The sequence below is a fragment of the Acomys minous genome, assembly GCF_964271855.1.
Source record: "Acomys minous genome assembly, chromosome: 1".
NCBI classification, from domain to species: Eukaryota; Metazoa; Chordata; class Mammalia; order Rodentia; family Muridae; genus Acomys; species Acomys minous.
This window is the reverse complement of record NC_140483.1, coordinates 160,724,244-160,742,402: the sequence shown is the minus strand read 5'-3', so window position 1 is coordinate 160,742,402 and position 18,159 is coordinate 160,724,244. Positions and strand designations below refer to the sequence as shown.

Sequence of the window (18,159 nt, the reverse complement as noted above, 5' to 3'; positions counted from 1 at the left end):
ACATTTCTAATCTTGAAAACTGAACTATTCCCAAGACAAAGCCCTCCATTACATGTTATTTTCAAGTTTGCAAATGGCTTTGATATGGATGGTTGTATCTACTCTGTATGCTGATTTTTGGGAAACAAGGTTTAGTCTCCCCTCTTATATTAAAAAATACAAAAAAGCAAAGTTTACTTCAGTTTCTGACTTGCTTATGATTATGGCATATGACTGTTTCTCCTATGGCCTTCCTGCATAGGTCTGGTCCTCTGTATTTGCCCCAAAACCGATTTATATTAATTTTCATGATGAATATTCATTCATTTATTTTTTTATCCAGACTTTCAGTCAAGAGATTTTTAGTGAATACCTGCTAAATTCCAGACATCACAGACTTTATACAAAGGAACTCTGAGGTAATGAAGAAGACATAGATGCCCTTACTTGGAGATAATTTGAAATCTAGCATATTTAATGACATCTGAAGGGCTAAATGAACCCAAATTATAAAGCCATATGTTACTCCTGAAAGGGAACCTAAAAGTTCTCCTAATTCAATCACATCATTTTATTAAAGGATTAAAGAAAGTAGAATGGAAAGATGTCTTGAATATATTGAGTTAGTTTGTAATGGTATGTAATGAATCCACACACATCTAGATGTTAAAATGACAGATGCACAATCTTACAGTTTTCATTGGTTGGAGCCTGGTTGTGTTACAGCTAAAATTTTTTGGGTAAAAAAATCAAAGAATCTGCCAGAGTAGACCCTTTATCTATTATAATCTATGGAGAAGAATGCACTTGTAAGTTTATTCATATTATTTGCAGTTATAGAACCCAGGCCATCATTCCCTAGTTGTTTTCTGGCTAGGATGCACTTACAGCTCATAGATCTTACTGTCCAATACTTGTAAACTGTCCCACCCTCTTCAATGGCATGATACTATTTGTTTTTCATAGTTTTAGATGCTTCTGGCCTAGAAAGTATTTTCTCTTAATCAACACAAGTAATTAGAATAGATACATCCAGAAAAACTTCCCTATTTTTAAGTCACTTATACAACGATCAGAATTACTGAGGTGACAGCCTATCATGTTGACAATGGTAGGAGACTGGATCCTTAAAAACAAATAGGAAGGAAGAAGTTATAATTAGAATTTTCCCTCATATAGGAGCATAGTCAGCTTACAACAAAGGATAGAAAAGAATTACAGAGTTTTCTTTGGGGCTCAACGTATATATACCGTTAGAATATTTATTTTTCTGTAATAAATTGATCTACATTAAGGGCTTAAAATAAGAATTGCTGTCCAAACTTGTGGTCGATCTGTGAGTTAGAAATTCATTACTGGATGAAAGCAATTGTGCTCTACCTATACTAGACTTCAGTTACTCAATTGTTTTTTAATGTCTTTTTTTATTAATTCATTCATATTACATCTCAATTGTTATCCCATCCCTTGTATCCTCCCATTCCTCCCTCCCTCCCTCCCTCCTTCCCTCCCTCCCATTTACCCCCTACTACCCTCCACTATGACTGTGACTTGTGGGGGACCTTCTCCCCCTGCTCATAGGGTATCAAGTCGCTTCTTGATAGCCTGCTATCCTTCCTCTGAGGGCCACCAGGTCTCCCCATCAAGGGGACGTCGCCAAATATGGTGCACCTGAGTTCATATGAAAGTCAGTCCCCACTCTACACTCTACACTCAACTGTGGAGACTGTCCTGTCCATTGGTTAGATCTGTTTCGGGGTTCAAAGTTTACTGCATGTATTGTCTTTGGCTGGTGCCATAGTTTGAGTAGAACTCCTGGGCTCAAATCCACCCATCATAATGTTCTTCTTTTAGGTTTCTAGGATCCTCTGGATCCATCTGTTTCCCTATTCTCCCATACTTCTCTCCCTGAGAGTCCCAATAGGATGTCCTCCCCTGAGTAACTGGAGAGAGGCCCCTGACTGCACCAGTTAATCAATTGTGTAAAGCTAGTGGCTCGCTTGGCATAGAGATTCCAAGAAGGTACCAATGATACCTGTGCAGAGATGATCAAAAGGCTGTCTTCCTTTAAACAACTGTTTATTTGGGGGGACTCTTCATGTGGTCCTTGATCAGAATGACTTGATTTTTCTGACCGGTCTCTGAGCACCAAGAAGTATTTTTCCAATGGACAGGAGGTGGCATCTGTTGGCTGTTTCAGTTCCAGGTGCATAAACAAGATGACAAGATGCATCTATTCTGCCCTGTTCTACTAATAAAAGCAGTGGTATGATCTGCTGAAATTCAAGAACATAGCCAGCCTCTTGTCTCTATAGGAAGGATACATATGGTATATACAATTGAACAAATATCATAGAAAAGAATCACTGGGCTCATAAAAAGGGGGCATGGAGTATTTGAACTCTATAAACTCCTGTCCTAATTGGGTGGAAGGCAGAGATCCTAGGGCTATTTTCTGACTTCTAAAATTAGTGTCTGAAAGGCCAATGTCCATCATTCTTTTACGAGTAAGAGGGTTTCCTTTTTTAATGCACAGTAGCCTAGGTAAGAGTGAAGATTCCTTTTAAGGAAACTTAAAGAAAGATTAACAGTGTTATTTTGGGGAATGTGAAAATTCTGTCTCAGGGGGAAGATTTGGGTTATAGACTTTTAGGTACAATTTGTATACACTCAGGCAAATCACTTAATGTTTCTATTCCCTGTGTCCAATCTATTTCATGGTCCAGACTTTGCCCAAGCATCATTTATATCCTTGGTTTTTATGTTCAGCCCTTATAGTCTCGATCTAAGATCCTTTCAGAATAAATTGTTACCTTGATAGATTTTTACTTTAAGTACGCTTTTCTCCTCCGAGTGTGTGTGTGTGTGTGTGTGTGTGTGTGTGTGTGTGTGTGTGTGTTGAAGGTGATAGGTTAGGTGACAATGGCTTATTCTTAGTGTGTATTAAACTGTATTATTCAATAAGAAGCTCAAGTCCTCGAATAAATTCACTATAGCCTGGGGCAGGTATCTGTCAGTCATTTGAGCCTAAGGATTTCTCCCCAACCATGTGGCGATGAGCTAGAAGTATTTTGGGCATTTCTTATCTATTTATGGAGCAAAAAATAATGGCAATAATCCCAACACTCTGGTAACTCAAGGGAGAACAATTAGGATGAGTTGTGGATAGATGTGTGCCTGAAGCTCATTCCCAGCATTGTGCAGGCTTTATCAAGGCCAAGACTGGCAGGGACATCTCCATTTCCACCAATGTTTGTTATTCTGCACATGTAGCAAATAGGGCAGCTGACTCACTTCCCTGATGTAAGACAAGAAAAGAAGTATCTCCAGTCTCTTTATACTGTTTTTATTTCTTTTTAATTTTATTTATTTATTTATTTATTTATTTATTTATTTATTTTGTTTTCTCTTTTTCCTGAGGCTTGGAAGCTGCTTTTTATTTAGATTAGAATCTAGAGGCTCCTGGGATTGAGTCAGAAATAGACCTGAGTTCTCATAATCCTTGTGGATAGGTCTTTCTTTTATTTTGTTTTTACTCTTCCTTCATAAATATCTCCCAATGTTGCTCCCTGCGCTGAAGCTGAAATCTTACATACAGGCTATACATGGGTGAGTTAAAGTCTCAGTGTTGTGACAAATCCTAGTGACCATTAGGACATTTCTTATCTTTTTCTTTGCCTCGGTTTTTTTATAATGTTAAAATGGCATTTGTAATGCTTCCTTTACCCAGCATAAGACAGAAAATATTGTGAAGATCAAAGTTAAGTATTACACAGACAAACAAAAGATCTGAAAAGTTTGATGGTTATATAAACTTGCTACAGATGGCAGTCTACTAAATGCTACTGTTCTGAATATTTTAAAAAACATATTTTGCAAATGTCTTATAGAATTATTGTGTCCTTACCAAAAGTTCAAACCAAGTAAGTGTAAAATAAGATACCGTTTTGACAACTAATTTCATATATTTAAATATCAACAAGATCAAGAACTAAGGAGATGGTTCAGGGATTAAGAACAATTGCTGCGCCTGGTGTGGTGGCGCACGCCTTTAATCCCAGCACTCCGGAGGCAGAGGCAGGTGGATCACTGTGAGTTCAAGCCAGCCTGGTCTACAAAGCGAGTCCAGGACAGCCAAGGCTACACAGAGAAACTCTGTCTCGGAAACAAAACAAAACAAACAAAAAAACAAAAACAAAAAACAATTGTTGCTCTTCTCAAGGACGTATGTTCAGTTCCAAACACTTTAATCAGATGACTCACTTCCATCTCTATCTCCAGGAATAGAGGATGTGACACACACACACACTTGCGCACATACACAGAGGAATTTAAAATATTATTCTATACCAAGTAGCAAAACCTGCAATCATATATGTACAAGCAGCAGTAAATAGACTAGGCATAGTGTGTGTGTGTGTGTGTGTGTGTGTGTGTGTGTGTGGTGTGTGTGTGTGTGTGTGTGTGTGTGTGTGTCTATATGAGAAACAATAACAATTTAAAAAAGAGGCCATAATTTCCAGAGTGAGCAAGGTGAGGATGTATATGGTGTATGAAAAGGATTTGAGGGAAGAAACGAAAGAAGGAAGATGATTTAATTATGTTTTAATTTAAAAATTAAAATATAAACGCATGTTCATGTTTGTGTGTGTGTGTACATATACACATATATGCACACATACCGGGCCCTATGTATCTGTCTGTATATCTATCTATACAAATATCTGTCTATTTCTATATAATCTGTATCTATATCAATCTATATGTACATTGGGTTCTATTGGAATTAAAATATTCCATGCATATCGCTGCCCTTTCATGGTCACATATACTATAGGCTAACTCAGTCTTTGTGCAGAAAATATTAAGTATCTAATTATTAAATTAATTTGTAGATGTGCATGTATGCCTGATAAGGTGCACAAGTGGAGTCAGAATACCACCTTCTACCATATGGGTTTGAGGGCTTGAACTCAGGTTGTGTAGCTTAGTGTCATGCACCTTTAACCTCTGAGCCATCACATTGGCCCAAATCTGCTGTTTAAAATTAGCACAAACTTTTCATCTGTGTTTTGCTACCTTTTTATTTTTCTTAGCAATTACCACTCATTGCTTTGTGTAGCTGCTGTTGACTCATTCCCCAGGAGACTCCAGGCTGTGTGGAGACATCTGTTCTGGTGCTGATGGACTTTTGTATGGTCTCTAGGTTGGGGCTGCAAGGAACATTGCAGCAATGTTAATGCATGCCTCTTAGTATACCTGTGCTGTTTAGTTGTATACATACTAGAGGTGGAATTGCTAACACAATATGTTAATATGTTCATTTTCCCTAATACTTAAGCATATGAGTCCTTTTCTTCTCTTTGCTTGAACTTATTTCTTTCCCATCCTGCACAATGAAGTTGCATTCCCTTGGTTTTGTTATTGTTTTGTTTATTTGTTTGTTTGTTTGTTATTTGGGTCAATTCAAATTTTATCCATGCTGTTTGTCTGAAGTTGTATATCATTGAAATTTCAGTTTATATCATCTTAATGATGAACAAAATTAGAATGTCACAGGATTATTAGCTTTTTAAATAACCATTTTGCAAAATGAACTGTCTGCTTCTATCGTTTGCTTGTGTTCCATATTTTCTTATGATTTGTTCTTATGGAGGTATAGTACTTTGGGTGGCATCTTCTATTGAAAATTCTATAAGATGTCCTAGGTTAGGTATTTCATAAGCAATTAAGTCTATTTTTCTGTGTTCTGGAGGCCTGCAGTTATAAACCAAAAAATCCATACAAATGTCTGAGGAGGACTTTCTGGTCGTTGTAACTGTCTTCTCATAATAGCAGGCTTGACACTATCTATTAGTCCCCATGAAGAACAATAGTAATTCCATGCATGAGAATGCATTCTTCTTTCTCATGGCATCATCATCTCTCAAAGCCCTGACTTCATAAAATTATCTCTTTGAAAACTGAGATATTAGTTGATGGATTTAGGAAACACAAATAATTTGACCATGGCTTGGATTATGAATGCAATGTTTTATTAGCTAGGTGTACATTAATTTATTTTGTTGTCTCTCATTTCAATGTTTTTGTTGGGTATTGTTTAATCTTAGAATAGAATATCAGAATTCTATAAGACAATATTTTTCTTCTGTGGAAGTGCTTTATAGAAACATTTTTGTACTCTAATACCATGAATAATGTTGTTCGAATTTTTGGTTCAATTATTTAGTTCTTGTTGCTTTTTACTTTTCGCAGATCTTCCATCATTTGTTTATATTTGGTGGTGTAGAAGCAGTTGCTATCAAAATTTCACTGCTTAATATCAGTAGTTAACTGACCCACCAGCACTTGTTAAATTGTTCTCTCTTGCAGTTTTTCAATTTGTAATTACTGGTTTCAAAGAAACAGTTTAATGTGTGAACCCAAGGAGAACATGTTCATTGTTTTCATAATAGATCATGTGCACATACTATAAATTCGAAGTTTCTATGTATTCTCTTATCTGATCATCAAAATGACCTTGCAAAGAGCATGCTGTTATTCCATTCTGTGTGACAACAGCAACTTAGAAAGGACAAGTGATTAGTTCAAGGTTAAATAATGCACTCATTGAGATTCAATACCATTTTTTCTTCTTGGACTATAATACCCATGTCTAGTCTAGATCTTCCTTGTGCTTACATTCTAGTAGAGAGGATCATTAGAACTGTGGAAACTAAAATGGTAGACTATAGTCATCTGGGGTGTTTTAGTAACATAGAAGAATATTTTCTCCTGGGACATTTGCAGAACACAATTATTCTTTACCCCTAATACCAGTAATGGTTGGTAGTTTTAGCTTCCTTGCACTGAAAACTCTCAGAAGCTTCACATAATTCAAGTCAGCTCTTTTTTAAAATATATTTTATTAATTTATTCATATTACATCTCAATGGTTATCCCATCCCTTGTATCCTCCCATTCTTCCCTTCCTCCCATTTTCCCCTTACTGCCCTCCCCTATGACTGTGACTGGGGGGACCTCCTCCCCCTGTATATGCTCATAGGGTATCAAGTCAGTCCTTAAGACAAAGTACAAGGAAAGTATTAAGTTCACTAGGCAGATAAGACGCTGAGAATCAGCGGTTGGAAATGGCTCAGCTAGTAAAGTGCTTGCCTTGTAACCATGAGTACCTGGGTTCCATCACTAACACCCACATAATAAAAGCTGGCATTAATTCATACTTTTAATACCAGCACTGGAGAAGCAGAGTAAGCATGAGAGCTCAGTGGCTGGTAAGCCTAGATTAATCAGTAAGCTTTGGATCCCAATGGGAGACCCTGTTGCAGAAAAAAAGGTGGTGACCTTCTGAGAAAATAATGGTTAGCCTATGGTTTCCATGTGCATGGATCCACATGTACACACACACACACACACACACACACACACACACACACACACGCGTGCGCGCGTACACCTCTCTCTCTCTCTCTCTCTCTCTCTCTCTCTCTCTCTCTCTCTCTCTCTCTCTCTCTCCAACATCATATTTGTGCCAGCATGTGCACTAATGAAGAAAGAAAGGGAGGAAGATGACTGTCAAAGAGCTCAACTGACAACGTTCAAGGTCAAATAGCCAAGTTCATACAGTATTGGTGCAAAGTGCAGTTCTGACCTAACTTAATACTACCCTGTGATCACCCAGAGCATTGACCTCCATGACTGTTATCTCACTTCAAGGTTACAGCAGGCCACGAGGCTCTCCTTAGTCCCTTTTCTCTGCCATAGCATTCTGGTCTGGGGTTATTATTGTGCTGCTCATGTTCTGCCCAGGACAAAGCACACGCTGACAGCATTCACGTGGGAGCACCTGCTGCTTTCAGTCCCTCCTGCATCTCTAAGAGGCTCTCGCCCCTTCCATCATCTGTCTTCAGTACTTCTGTGCCCCAAAGCAAAACTCAGAATTTGAATATGCAGCTGATGTTGCCTGTCACCTCCTTCCAGACACGGAACAGTGTAATTGCAGAAATTGTTTCATAATCCTCCCCAATTAAGTTTCTGACAACCTAATTTGAAGGATCAGGTTGAATTTTCCCTTTGCAGCCAGCTCGCCTTCTTCCTCCTTGCACCCTCACCTCTGCCCCCTGCAAGCATACTCACTGCCTTAAGGCCACAGTTCTGATCTAGAAAATGTCCTCAGCAGGGCATGAGACCATAAACCTCCCCTCGGAGTCTTTACTTCCTCGTTTTCATGTGCTACTCAGTGAGGATCTGACATCATGTGGAAAACTGAGGGCAAACAGGCTATTACGGCTACAGCAAGGAAGGAACACAAATAGGGCAATGATTAAAAGGTAAATATGTATCCAGGCAAAATGATGAACAGAGTGAGCCTGATGGCTAGTTATAACTGAGACTGGCACAGCCCTGAACCAGTGCTCCAGGCATCTGACACTATAGACATGTGCAGGTTTGAACAGCATCATTCTTTCGGGATATGCACAAGTATGACTGTGCATATACACACAAACATATATATGCTCACACATTCATGTGTACAACATGTATACACACACACATGCTCAGTGTACAGAGAACACTACATAGCAGACACACAAGAGTAAGCATTTGTCTCCTAGTTTCCACCTATCTTCTACACTGCAAACACACGGTGGAGCCATGCAAATTTACCTAGGCACCCATTACAATGTCAAAGAAACACCTAGGAAGACACTCAGGCATAAATAAAAGAATAATTTGAAATTCCACTTCCTCCTTTTTTCCATTTTCTATCTGCATTTAAAACTACACTTTTATTAAACAAACAGGCCTTATGGGATATATATATATATATTAGCCTACATACCCTCCCCACCACTCCTGACAACATCCTCTTGGCACTAGATTTGTATGATCTTCCCTAAAATGCCACAGGCCAAGCACCACATTCCCAGCTTAGGCAAAACCTCCAATTAAAATCAGCAGGGAGGTTGCTTGAATTAGGAATCCCAGCCAGGGCTCCCCAGCCTGATGGTTCAGAAAGGGAGATGTGAGCCTTTAAACAACGGATGGGAAGCCCTGGGTGGCAAAGCCTCTATCCTCCAAATGACAAGGGACTCATGCTGTGTCACTGGGGGACCTGTCAGTTTGCCAGAATATCCTGGCTGAGGCAAAGACAGGGCCTGCTAGGAAGCAGCTGAGGTGTCTCCAGGGTTCTGAGAGTGGTTTGTATCCAGTCTGGGGTTTGGAGGGCAAGCAACATACGCTATGATCATTGAGAGTGTGCTGAGATTATATTTAGAAATCTTGAACTCTGGCCACATCTGTGCTGTGTGGCCATGGATGAGTGACAAGCCTTCTCTGGCTTCAATGTCCTTTTCAGTGACATGGAAATCAGAAGCAAATCCTATCTCATGTGGTTGATGTGAGGATGAAGCAACAACTGCTGTGTGCTCGGAGGCACTTCACAGTATTAACTGTCCATCTCACCATCCAAGTGGCATTGAAATCAAGTTGCAAACCTAGTGCAGACGGCCTGATAGTTTAAACAGCTTTTCTTAAAAGTTCTCAGCTTTTGTGGTCCAACCTACTTTATCTGAAGCCACAGTGAGTGCTAATCAACCAAGCACCAGATTTTTCCAGCAGCTCCCTGCCCCCTTTACTCTTTATTCTCTTCCTCCCTCTCTCTTACCTCCTTCTCTCCCTCTAGCACTTTCTTCTACTCCCTTCATTCCAACTTCTATCAGAATGAATTAGATACCACATCCAACAGAAAAAAAAAATGCTGATTTGGCTGCAAATGGAAGATGACGATGCTGTGGCTGGATTCCCCAGGGAGAGAGAAAAGTGTTTTAAAACATGGTTATAGCTGCCTCACAGTGACTGACTAACAGTGGGTCTGTGTGAGCATTGTGATTCCCTCCCATCCAGATCTGGCCTATTAAGCTGTTTCCCTGTCTCCAAAGTTGAGGCAGCTGTCACCAGCTAGCCTGTGAAATGGTATTTATAGATCACAGTCCCTCCTACCCCTGGTCCTCATCCTCTTCCCTGTGTATTCATCAGAGTCCTAATTATCTGTGAATGGAAAAGAGAGACTCGGGAAGGTTCAGAGGAAGCAAGGCATGTGATAATAGATTCTTACACACTCAAACTTCCTCTATTTCCTCATTTGTTTCTCTACTTATGGCTTCCCCTTCTTCCTTGCTATCCTCATTGTTTTAATATCATATTATGGTATATAGCACAAAATATATCCCTAGCAAATGGATAGAGATTGGTATTTGAAAGGTATTTTATTTCATTTCTCAAGTGCTCATCTTCTGTCACACCACAATGGTGATATGTGACACTCAGGAGAAGTCTATTACCATCCATCCTACAGAGTAGTACATAATAGTGGTAAAACGTAGAATCCCTACATTCATTTAGGGTTCCATCACCAATGACATCATTACTCAGCCTGCTGAGTAAAGATGGAGAAGTATAGGAGATTATTTTGATTAAGGCTGATTTCATTTTGGAAGTTGCTAGTATTTTTTTTTTATCAGTAAACACTCACACAGAAAATGGGATGAACTTATCTTATAGGTTTTAGTCATTTCAAATGAAGTATTGAAAACAACAGAATGCTCACTGACCTTGGGGACTAGGAATCACTCAAAACCTCTCTCTCTCTCTCTCTCTCTCTCTCTCTCTCTCTCTCTCTCTCTCTCTCTCTCTCTCTCTCTTTCTCTCTTTCTGTCTCTCTCTCACTGCTGCTCTTGTATAAAAGGAAGGACATGGATCACTAGTCCATGCCCAAGCCTCTGGCCTCTCCACTGTCCAGTCTCTGAATCCTGTAACTCATGGTAATTGAACCTCTGCTGAACCTGTTTCTTTCTTGCTCACTCCGGTTGTGACACATCACATTCTGCCCACTAGCTTCCATGAACCCTTCTGTCCATTATCTGCAACACGAAGTCCCTTTCTCCTCTTTGCCACCCCACCTTTCCCTTCTGTTTCCTCTTGCCTGGGCCTAGCACTCCTTAAACCCCTCCTTCACACCATTTCCCTTCTGTGTCCTCGTGCTGTACCATTAATGCCCCCTTTGATACAGCCCACAACCTCACGATTATTCCAAGCTCAGGAGACGCAGGTGCCATGCAGCCTGCTAATGTGTCTCAGAGGGCCTCTGTCCCCAATCCCTCCTGCCTGACAAGGCTGGAATCCTAATTCCCCAGCAGCCCCCTTGCTTGTAGCAGCATCACCAGGAACTTTCATCTTTTTATTCCCCCCACTGAGGATTCTGAGAGTGCCACCACAATGAAGCATTGATAGGAGGAGTGGGGGCTGTGATCCAGACAAAGGGTCCCAAAGATGAGACACGAGAAAGGGGGCGCTCTACGGGGTTATAGAATGCCTTGCAGATGGGAACAGAAGCGCTCTAAATGGGGTACTGTGCTGTCACTTGGAGAGGGAGTGACAGGGGCAAGTGTGGGCCATTTGAAAGAGGCATTTTGAAATAACGCTCTTGTCAGATGTAACCACGCAATCGCAGCCGCGTGGATGGCCCCTGCAGCTCGCAAAAAATATCAGATGACTCATACACCAATATTCAGTCAATGTTCTGATTTGGGAGGTGGGAGCCACACAGCTCATTATGATTCTTGCTCCGTTTCCTGAAAGCTGGGCCTGCTGTTCTCCAGGCTGTAATAGGATTGGCCTCACGAAGCAGAGACCAGGGAGGCCTGCGGCTGTGTGGGTGGATGGTATGAAAAACTAATACTCCTGTCCTGAGGGGAGAGGGAGAAGTTTTTTTTTTTTGTTTTGTTTTGTTTTGTTTTTTTTTTTGTTCTTTCTGCTTTTTTTTTTCTTCCTGCTAATAAAAAGTAAGGAAGAAAATATTAATATTATTTGTTCATTCATTCAGCAAACATTTTATGTTTATAGAGCTAGCTAGGTGCTAGGGGAAGAAGGGCCCCTGCCTGCCTGCCACACCTGAGGAGCTGTAGGGGAAACTAGGAATTAGACAAACAATTCAAACATAATGCCTTAGGACATCATAAAGGAAAGCTAGCTCTCTCTCTCTCTCTCTCTCTCTCTCTCTCTCTCTCTCTCTCTCTCTCTCTCTCTCTGTGTGTGTGTGTGTGTGTGTGTGTGTGTGTGTGTGTGTGTGTGTGTGTGTTTCCACATCAGGGTTGTTCTATGGATTAAAAAAGAAGACAGTTTAGGAAGCTAATTATTCCACCTTTTTTTCTCAGCTGATAAGTAACTCCTTTAAAGCCTCAGCCAGCCAGGCAGCCATTTCAACAGTATCCATTTTCAAATGGCTACAACAAAATGGCTTCCTTTAGACATCATAGCTTCCAGAGAGTGTCTCAGGACCTTCAAAGGAAGAGCTTATTCTCTGAGATATGAACACTGTGTTCTATTACATTCTTTTTTATAATTGCTGTATGCTAGACTTTTCTCAGCACTTTAAATATATCATCTCAGCAACCCTCATGCCAGCCTCTTGAGAGAGACTTTATTATTTCCATTTTAGTAAAGAATACTAAGAATTCAAGAAATGAAATGACTCATTCCCAGTCCCAGGGTGTTTTATTCCCTCTGACTTCAGTTCAGTTCTGCTTTAACCAACAACATCAGTGTTCTTCACCTTAGACTGTCCTGCCTCCCTCATGACACTGGGAGTTTATGATTTCATGATTATAAATCAAAAGTAGAAACACTAGAACAGTTTCTTAACAGATCCTGCCACAGGGTGTGTGGTGCATATAGGCTTCTGTTCTTAGCCTCATAGCCCTGGAAGATTATGAAATATGGGTTCCATCATCACCATCACCAATGCCATCACTGTCCTGCATGTAGACTTAAAATATTAATATATTTTTAAAAATTCTAGCTGATATATAATGCCCACAGAGGGAGGGACCTCACTTCTCAATGGGCATATGACTATAAATCCCTCATTTCTCCTTGGCTTTTCTGTGGCCATGCTTATAAAATAAACCTGACGATCCCTTTGCAGGGAAAACAAGAGCTGAGTTTTATTGAGCTCTTAATGCTTACCAAATTTGAAGCTATAATTTGCAGAAAAAGTCATGTAATTTTTACAACAACCCTGTGTGGTAGAAGGAGTGAGTGGAAAGGCTAAGGGAATGGTCCAGTGTCACCTCCGTTTACGTAAAAAGAACCAGGATTTCATCCAATCGCTGGTGAAATTTGAATCTCAAATCATTGTCTGGATGTTGTTAGTAGGCTCAACTGAGAAGCTGGGAGTAAAAATGACCTGTGCATGGTAGAAACTGCTAGACAGATATACAGCACTATTTGTAGCATGGAAGACAGCCAAGATGTGACTCCCACAGAAATAGGGAAAAATGAGAGGTCTCTTGGTTGACTGCCTTACATATTTTTATGTATTCTTCTGCTGCATCTTATTGGTTTATGTATCTGTCTTCATCTAAATGTTTTAGTGTCTGGAATCTGGGTAAAGACACTAGTATTATTCACAGTGTGGAGAAGCAATGATGAGGGGTTCTAAATATACAATTTGCAATAGAAATGCCATACTACTGAAAATTTAGAACTCTGGACAACTGAAGAACATGTACCTTTATTGTATATTGTGAAAAGCCACCATGAGTATCATGCCAGATGATCCATATGGAAGCACTACATGAATTTTAGAATATGATGCAATGAAACTTGATTTTTGTTGACAGGGTTTGGCATGCCATAACTTCATCTACAAAAGATGTGGAGCGCATTGAATCCTCTGATGTTGACATAAAAAAAAAAAATAATAAGGCCACAAATCTTACCCATGGGGATTTTTTCATTGTTTGTTCTCATTCAGAAAGAGTATTTATATCTAGAGAGTCCTCATGATTTAGTCCCATCCAGAAGGTGTATTTGTGTTTAGATACTGTATTTCCTAAAACAAACATCTCAGTGACTACTATATAATGGAATGGATAAAGATGGATGAACACCCCAATATTTAGTCTAGCCCCTCCAATTGAGAGAAGGTCACAAAGAATGTTAGACATGTAAAGTAGAGAGTGAGACAACAGCTTTAAGACATTATGCAGGGTGACAATGTATTTATTAATACATATTCACTTGATACTCTCTTATATTTGATCTGTTTAGGCTTCTCTCTTTCTGTGTGTGTGTTCACATTTTGTGGCGTGTGACTGTAGCTGGATTTACATGCACATGCATGTATAAGCATGTGGAAGTTAGATATCAAACTTGAATATTGTTCTTCAGGATCCACCAAATTTGTTTTGCGTTTCTCACAGAATCTTACAGTTCTCCAATTTGGCTAGGCTGGACAGCTAGTGAGTCTCAGGCATCATCTAGCCTCCGCCTTCCAAAACCTGAGATTAGAAGTTTTGGCCACTACTCCCAATGGTTTCCATGTGTAATTCCATTTGGGATTAAACTGAGGTTCTCATACTTCTATGGCAAGCATTCTACTAACTCAGCCGTCATTCTAATGCCCCAAGTCTCCAACTTGCATAGTCAGTTGTACGATATACCTCACAATCCTATCAATGGTAGCTAACATTCTCTACCTTCCTTCTTTTTCACAGGACAATTCAGCAGTGGCTAGCAAGGGTTCAGTCACTTCTCTACTGCAATGAGAATGGGTTCTGGGGAACCTTCCTGGAGAGCCAGAGGAGTTGCGTGTGCCATGGTAGCACCACACTTTGCCAGCGCCCCATCCCATGCATCATAGGTGGGAACAACAGCTGTGCCATGTGCAGCCTGGCCAATATCTCACTATGTGGCTCCTGTAATAAGGGCTACAAGTTGTACAGAGGCCGCTGTGAACCACAGAATGTGGACTCTGAGCGGAGTGAGCAGTTCATCAGCTTTGAGACCGACCTGGATTTCCAGGACTTGGAACTGAAGTACCTATTGCAGAAGATGGACTCGCGCCTCTATGTCCACACTACCTTCATTAGCAATGAGATTCGCCTTGACACATTCTTTGACCCTCGGTGGCGCAAGCGCATGTCCCTCACTCTGAAGAGCAACAAGAACCGCATGGATTTTATCCACATGGTGATAGGCATGTCAATGCGTATCTGCCAGATGCGCAACAGCAGCCTGGACCCCATGTTCTTTGTCTATGTCAATCCTTTCAGTGGAAGCCATTCAGAAGGCTGGAACATGCCCTTTGGGGAATTTGGCTACCCACGTTGGGAGAAGATCCGTCTACAAAACAGCCAATGCTACAACTGGACTCTCTTGCTGGGCAATCGGTGGAAAACTTTTTTTGAGACTGTCCATATCTACCTACGTAGTCGGACTCGGCTACCTACCCTACGTAATGAGACTGGCCAGGGCCCCGTGGACCTGTCAGATCCCTCCAAGAGGCAATTCTACATCAAGATCTCCGATGTGCAGGTGTTCGGGTACAGCCTGCGGTTCAATGCTGACCTCCTTCGGAGTGCCGTGCAACAGGTGAATCAATCCTACACACAGGGTGGCCAGTTCTATTCCTCCTCTTCTGTGATGCTACTCATGTTGGACATTCGGGACCGAATTAACCGTCTAGCCCCTCCTGTGGCCCCGGGAAAACCCCAGCTGGACTTGTTTTCCTGTATGCTGAAGCACCGCCTGAAGCTGACCAACAGTGAGATTATCAGGGTGAATCATGCCTTGGACCTCTACAACACTGAGATCCTCAAACAGTCTGACCAGATGACAGCCAAACTCTGCTAACCCGGGACCCTTTGCCATGGACTTTCCCTTCTGTTGTACAAATACAACAGAAACAAAACAAAACAAAACAAAAGAACACACACATACACACACACATACACACACACACACACAGATTTGTAAAATGTAATTAATATTCAAAGGAAAGGAAGGGAAAAATCTTCATTTGTTGGAAACTAAAGTGTTATAGCAACTGTATAAAACCGTGGGGCATGTCTGTTACTTCTAATATTCTGTGATGAAGAAAGATCTCAGACTTTTGTGAAGCTTTGACGTGATGGCTTCTTGGGCCTCGGGTGCTTCGTGGAGGTGGGGAGAAGGGAAGAGCATATGCAATGAATTGTAAAGACCTCTGCTGTGCAGGTGCTAAGATTAAACACTAAAAAAGAGAGAAATAGAATTATGTAATGTACCTCTGACACTGCCATTTTTCCTTGTGAGAGGAAATGGACGTAGATAAAGAAGATATTTCTTCGGTTAAGATTCCTTCCCGCTTTATGCTTAATTCTTTGTGCTTTTTTTTTTTGACGTTCTGATGGGGTACGGGGGTGGGGGCAGAGACCATGCAGTCTTACCCATATGGCTTCTTTATATCTCAATAAAGTGAAGCTAATGGAAGTTGGCTAAAAGGTGGGTTTGGGAGAATACAAATGGACACAACTATAGAACAGTCAAATACCTTACATATTAGCTCCTCAAACTCCTTAGTGTAGAAATTAGGGGGGAAAAGGAAGCAGCATGCTCATACATATATCCCTAATAAGTGCCCTAATAAGTTAGCCCTTGCCAACATACATTCTTTCTAAGCTCTCTGAACACTTTTGAGTTTTCTGCTTATATATTTTTTTTACCAAAGGGTAAAAGATATCTCTATCCAAGATAGTGTTTGATAGTTTTTTTTGGCTTGTGTAAAGAAAAACTGTTCACATACTTTCTCCAAAAAGAATTATACTATCACATTGTTCAGAAATATTTTCCTAATAAAGATAGTTTTAATTTGAGTATAACCAATGATCAAATAATAATAGTAAAGATATAAGTTTTAGTATTGTATTGGAGTATAAAAGGCTTCCTAAATATTTTTTTGATTACTGTTGGATTAACTTATAATACACATGAGCACAAGTGCACATGTGTCAAACCCCTGCCACACATGTATGCACAGTAGAAACTACCCGTTCTTATGAGGGAGTTGGGTTTAGAAGAATGAGAATCTCAAGAAGGCAGGCTCATCTCAGAGCACTTCTGCAGAAGACTTCGGCGGACTGCTCATTAGCTTAGGAGCTCAATATTTATTTTTGTCTTACTTGCAAGACATGTTTCTCTGCAATTGGGATACTTACTTATTCATTGAGAGTGAAATGCAGTATCATGAAAGTGTACAGTAGAAAATAGAGGTACTATGGTCTAAGTCATCACTGTTCACTGATTGCTTGCCTAGAAAGAAAATTTCTTAGAACCTATCTCCACTTTCCTTGAATGAGAAGAGAAGGAATAATTCCCATATCAGCTTATGCTATAAAAGTTATCTAATGATTAGATTTCACTCTACACTTTGCACGTTCCTCATCCCTGGCACACACTGGCTCTTCTATTATGTGCATCTGTCTTTCATAATATTTTTTTTCTATAAGCTAGTTGTCATGCCACCAGAATGCCATGCGAATCCGATGATGATCATTTTAAGTGAAAAGGGAGGGATCCAGGGTACAAAAGGAGAATCTCTGCATCTTTTTTAAGTGAAGGTGAGGGGAGAAAGAATTTTTTTCCTAAAGCACATTAAAATTTTCACTTTCTCATTTTTGGTATGAATTAGCATACAATTACACTATCTGTTGCCTACAACGTGTTTGTATAGGTTTTCAGACCTCAGATTTAGAAAGAATCAGTCTTCATTTAGTTTGGAAATTCTTTATATAAGTAATCACATTGTAGAATATCTCACCACACGTGGACCCAGGTATTCAACAAACAACTTTTAAGTATTTGGTAAACAAATAAAGAATATAAGAAATATTGTTTTTAAAAATCCGTTTTTGTGCTAAGAAGAGAGGCATGTAAAACAATTATATATATAGATGCAGAACACTTAGGTGAGCATCCTGATAGAATCCAGCAGACAGAAAAATGCCCCAAGGAAGCTAAAACTCTGCTTGATAGTCGGGAGAAAAAAAAGAGGCCCTCTAGATGGGATGGAAAATGATTAAAGTTACACAAGTAGAAGAAAAATGATGACAAGAGAAAGGGTGGAAAAAAGACAAATATATAAATATAACTTTTTAAAACATTTAGGGAATAGCTATAATAATAAATTTTAAAAGTGTCATGGAAATCCTGCCTGAGAATGTTGATTCTTTAGGAGAGAGAAAAACAACCATCCACAATCACCATTACCTAAACACATTTTCAGACTGATTACTTTCAGATCATTTTCTTTTTTCCTTTATCTCCAACTTCCAAGGACTTCCCATAACTCCCAACTGA

At 40.0% G+C, this 18,159-nt stretch overlaps 1 protein-coding gene across 2 annotated transcripts in view; it reads left to right on the top strand.

Annotated features, from left to right (window-relative positions):
• The window catches only part of BRINP1 (BMP/retinoic acid inducible neural specific 1), a 190,783-nt gene extending 174,627 nt beyond the window's left edge, over nucleotides 1-16,156 (top strand). For both annotated transcript variants that reach the window (XM_084799850.1, XM_084799849.1), the window contains exon 8: nucleotides 14,538-16,156. In XM_084799850.1, coding sequence (XP_084655976.1) covers nucleotides 14,538-15,675 — 1,138 coding nt within the window. In that variant the 3' untranslated portion in view covers nucleotides 15,676-16,156. The remainder of the gene's footprint in view (nucleotides 1-14,537) is intronic.
• Nucleotides 16,157-18,159: the final 2,003 nt, after the last annotated feature.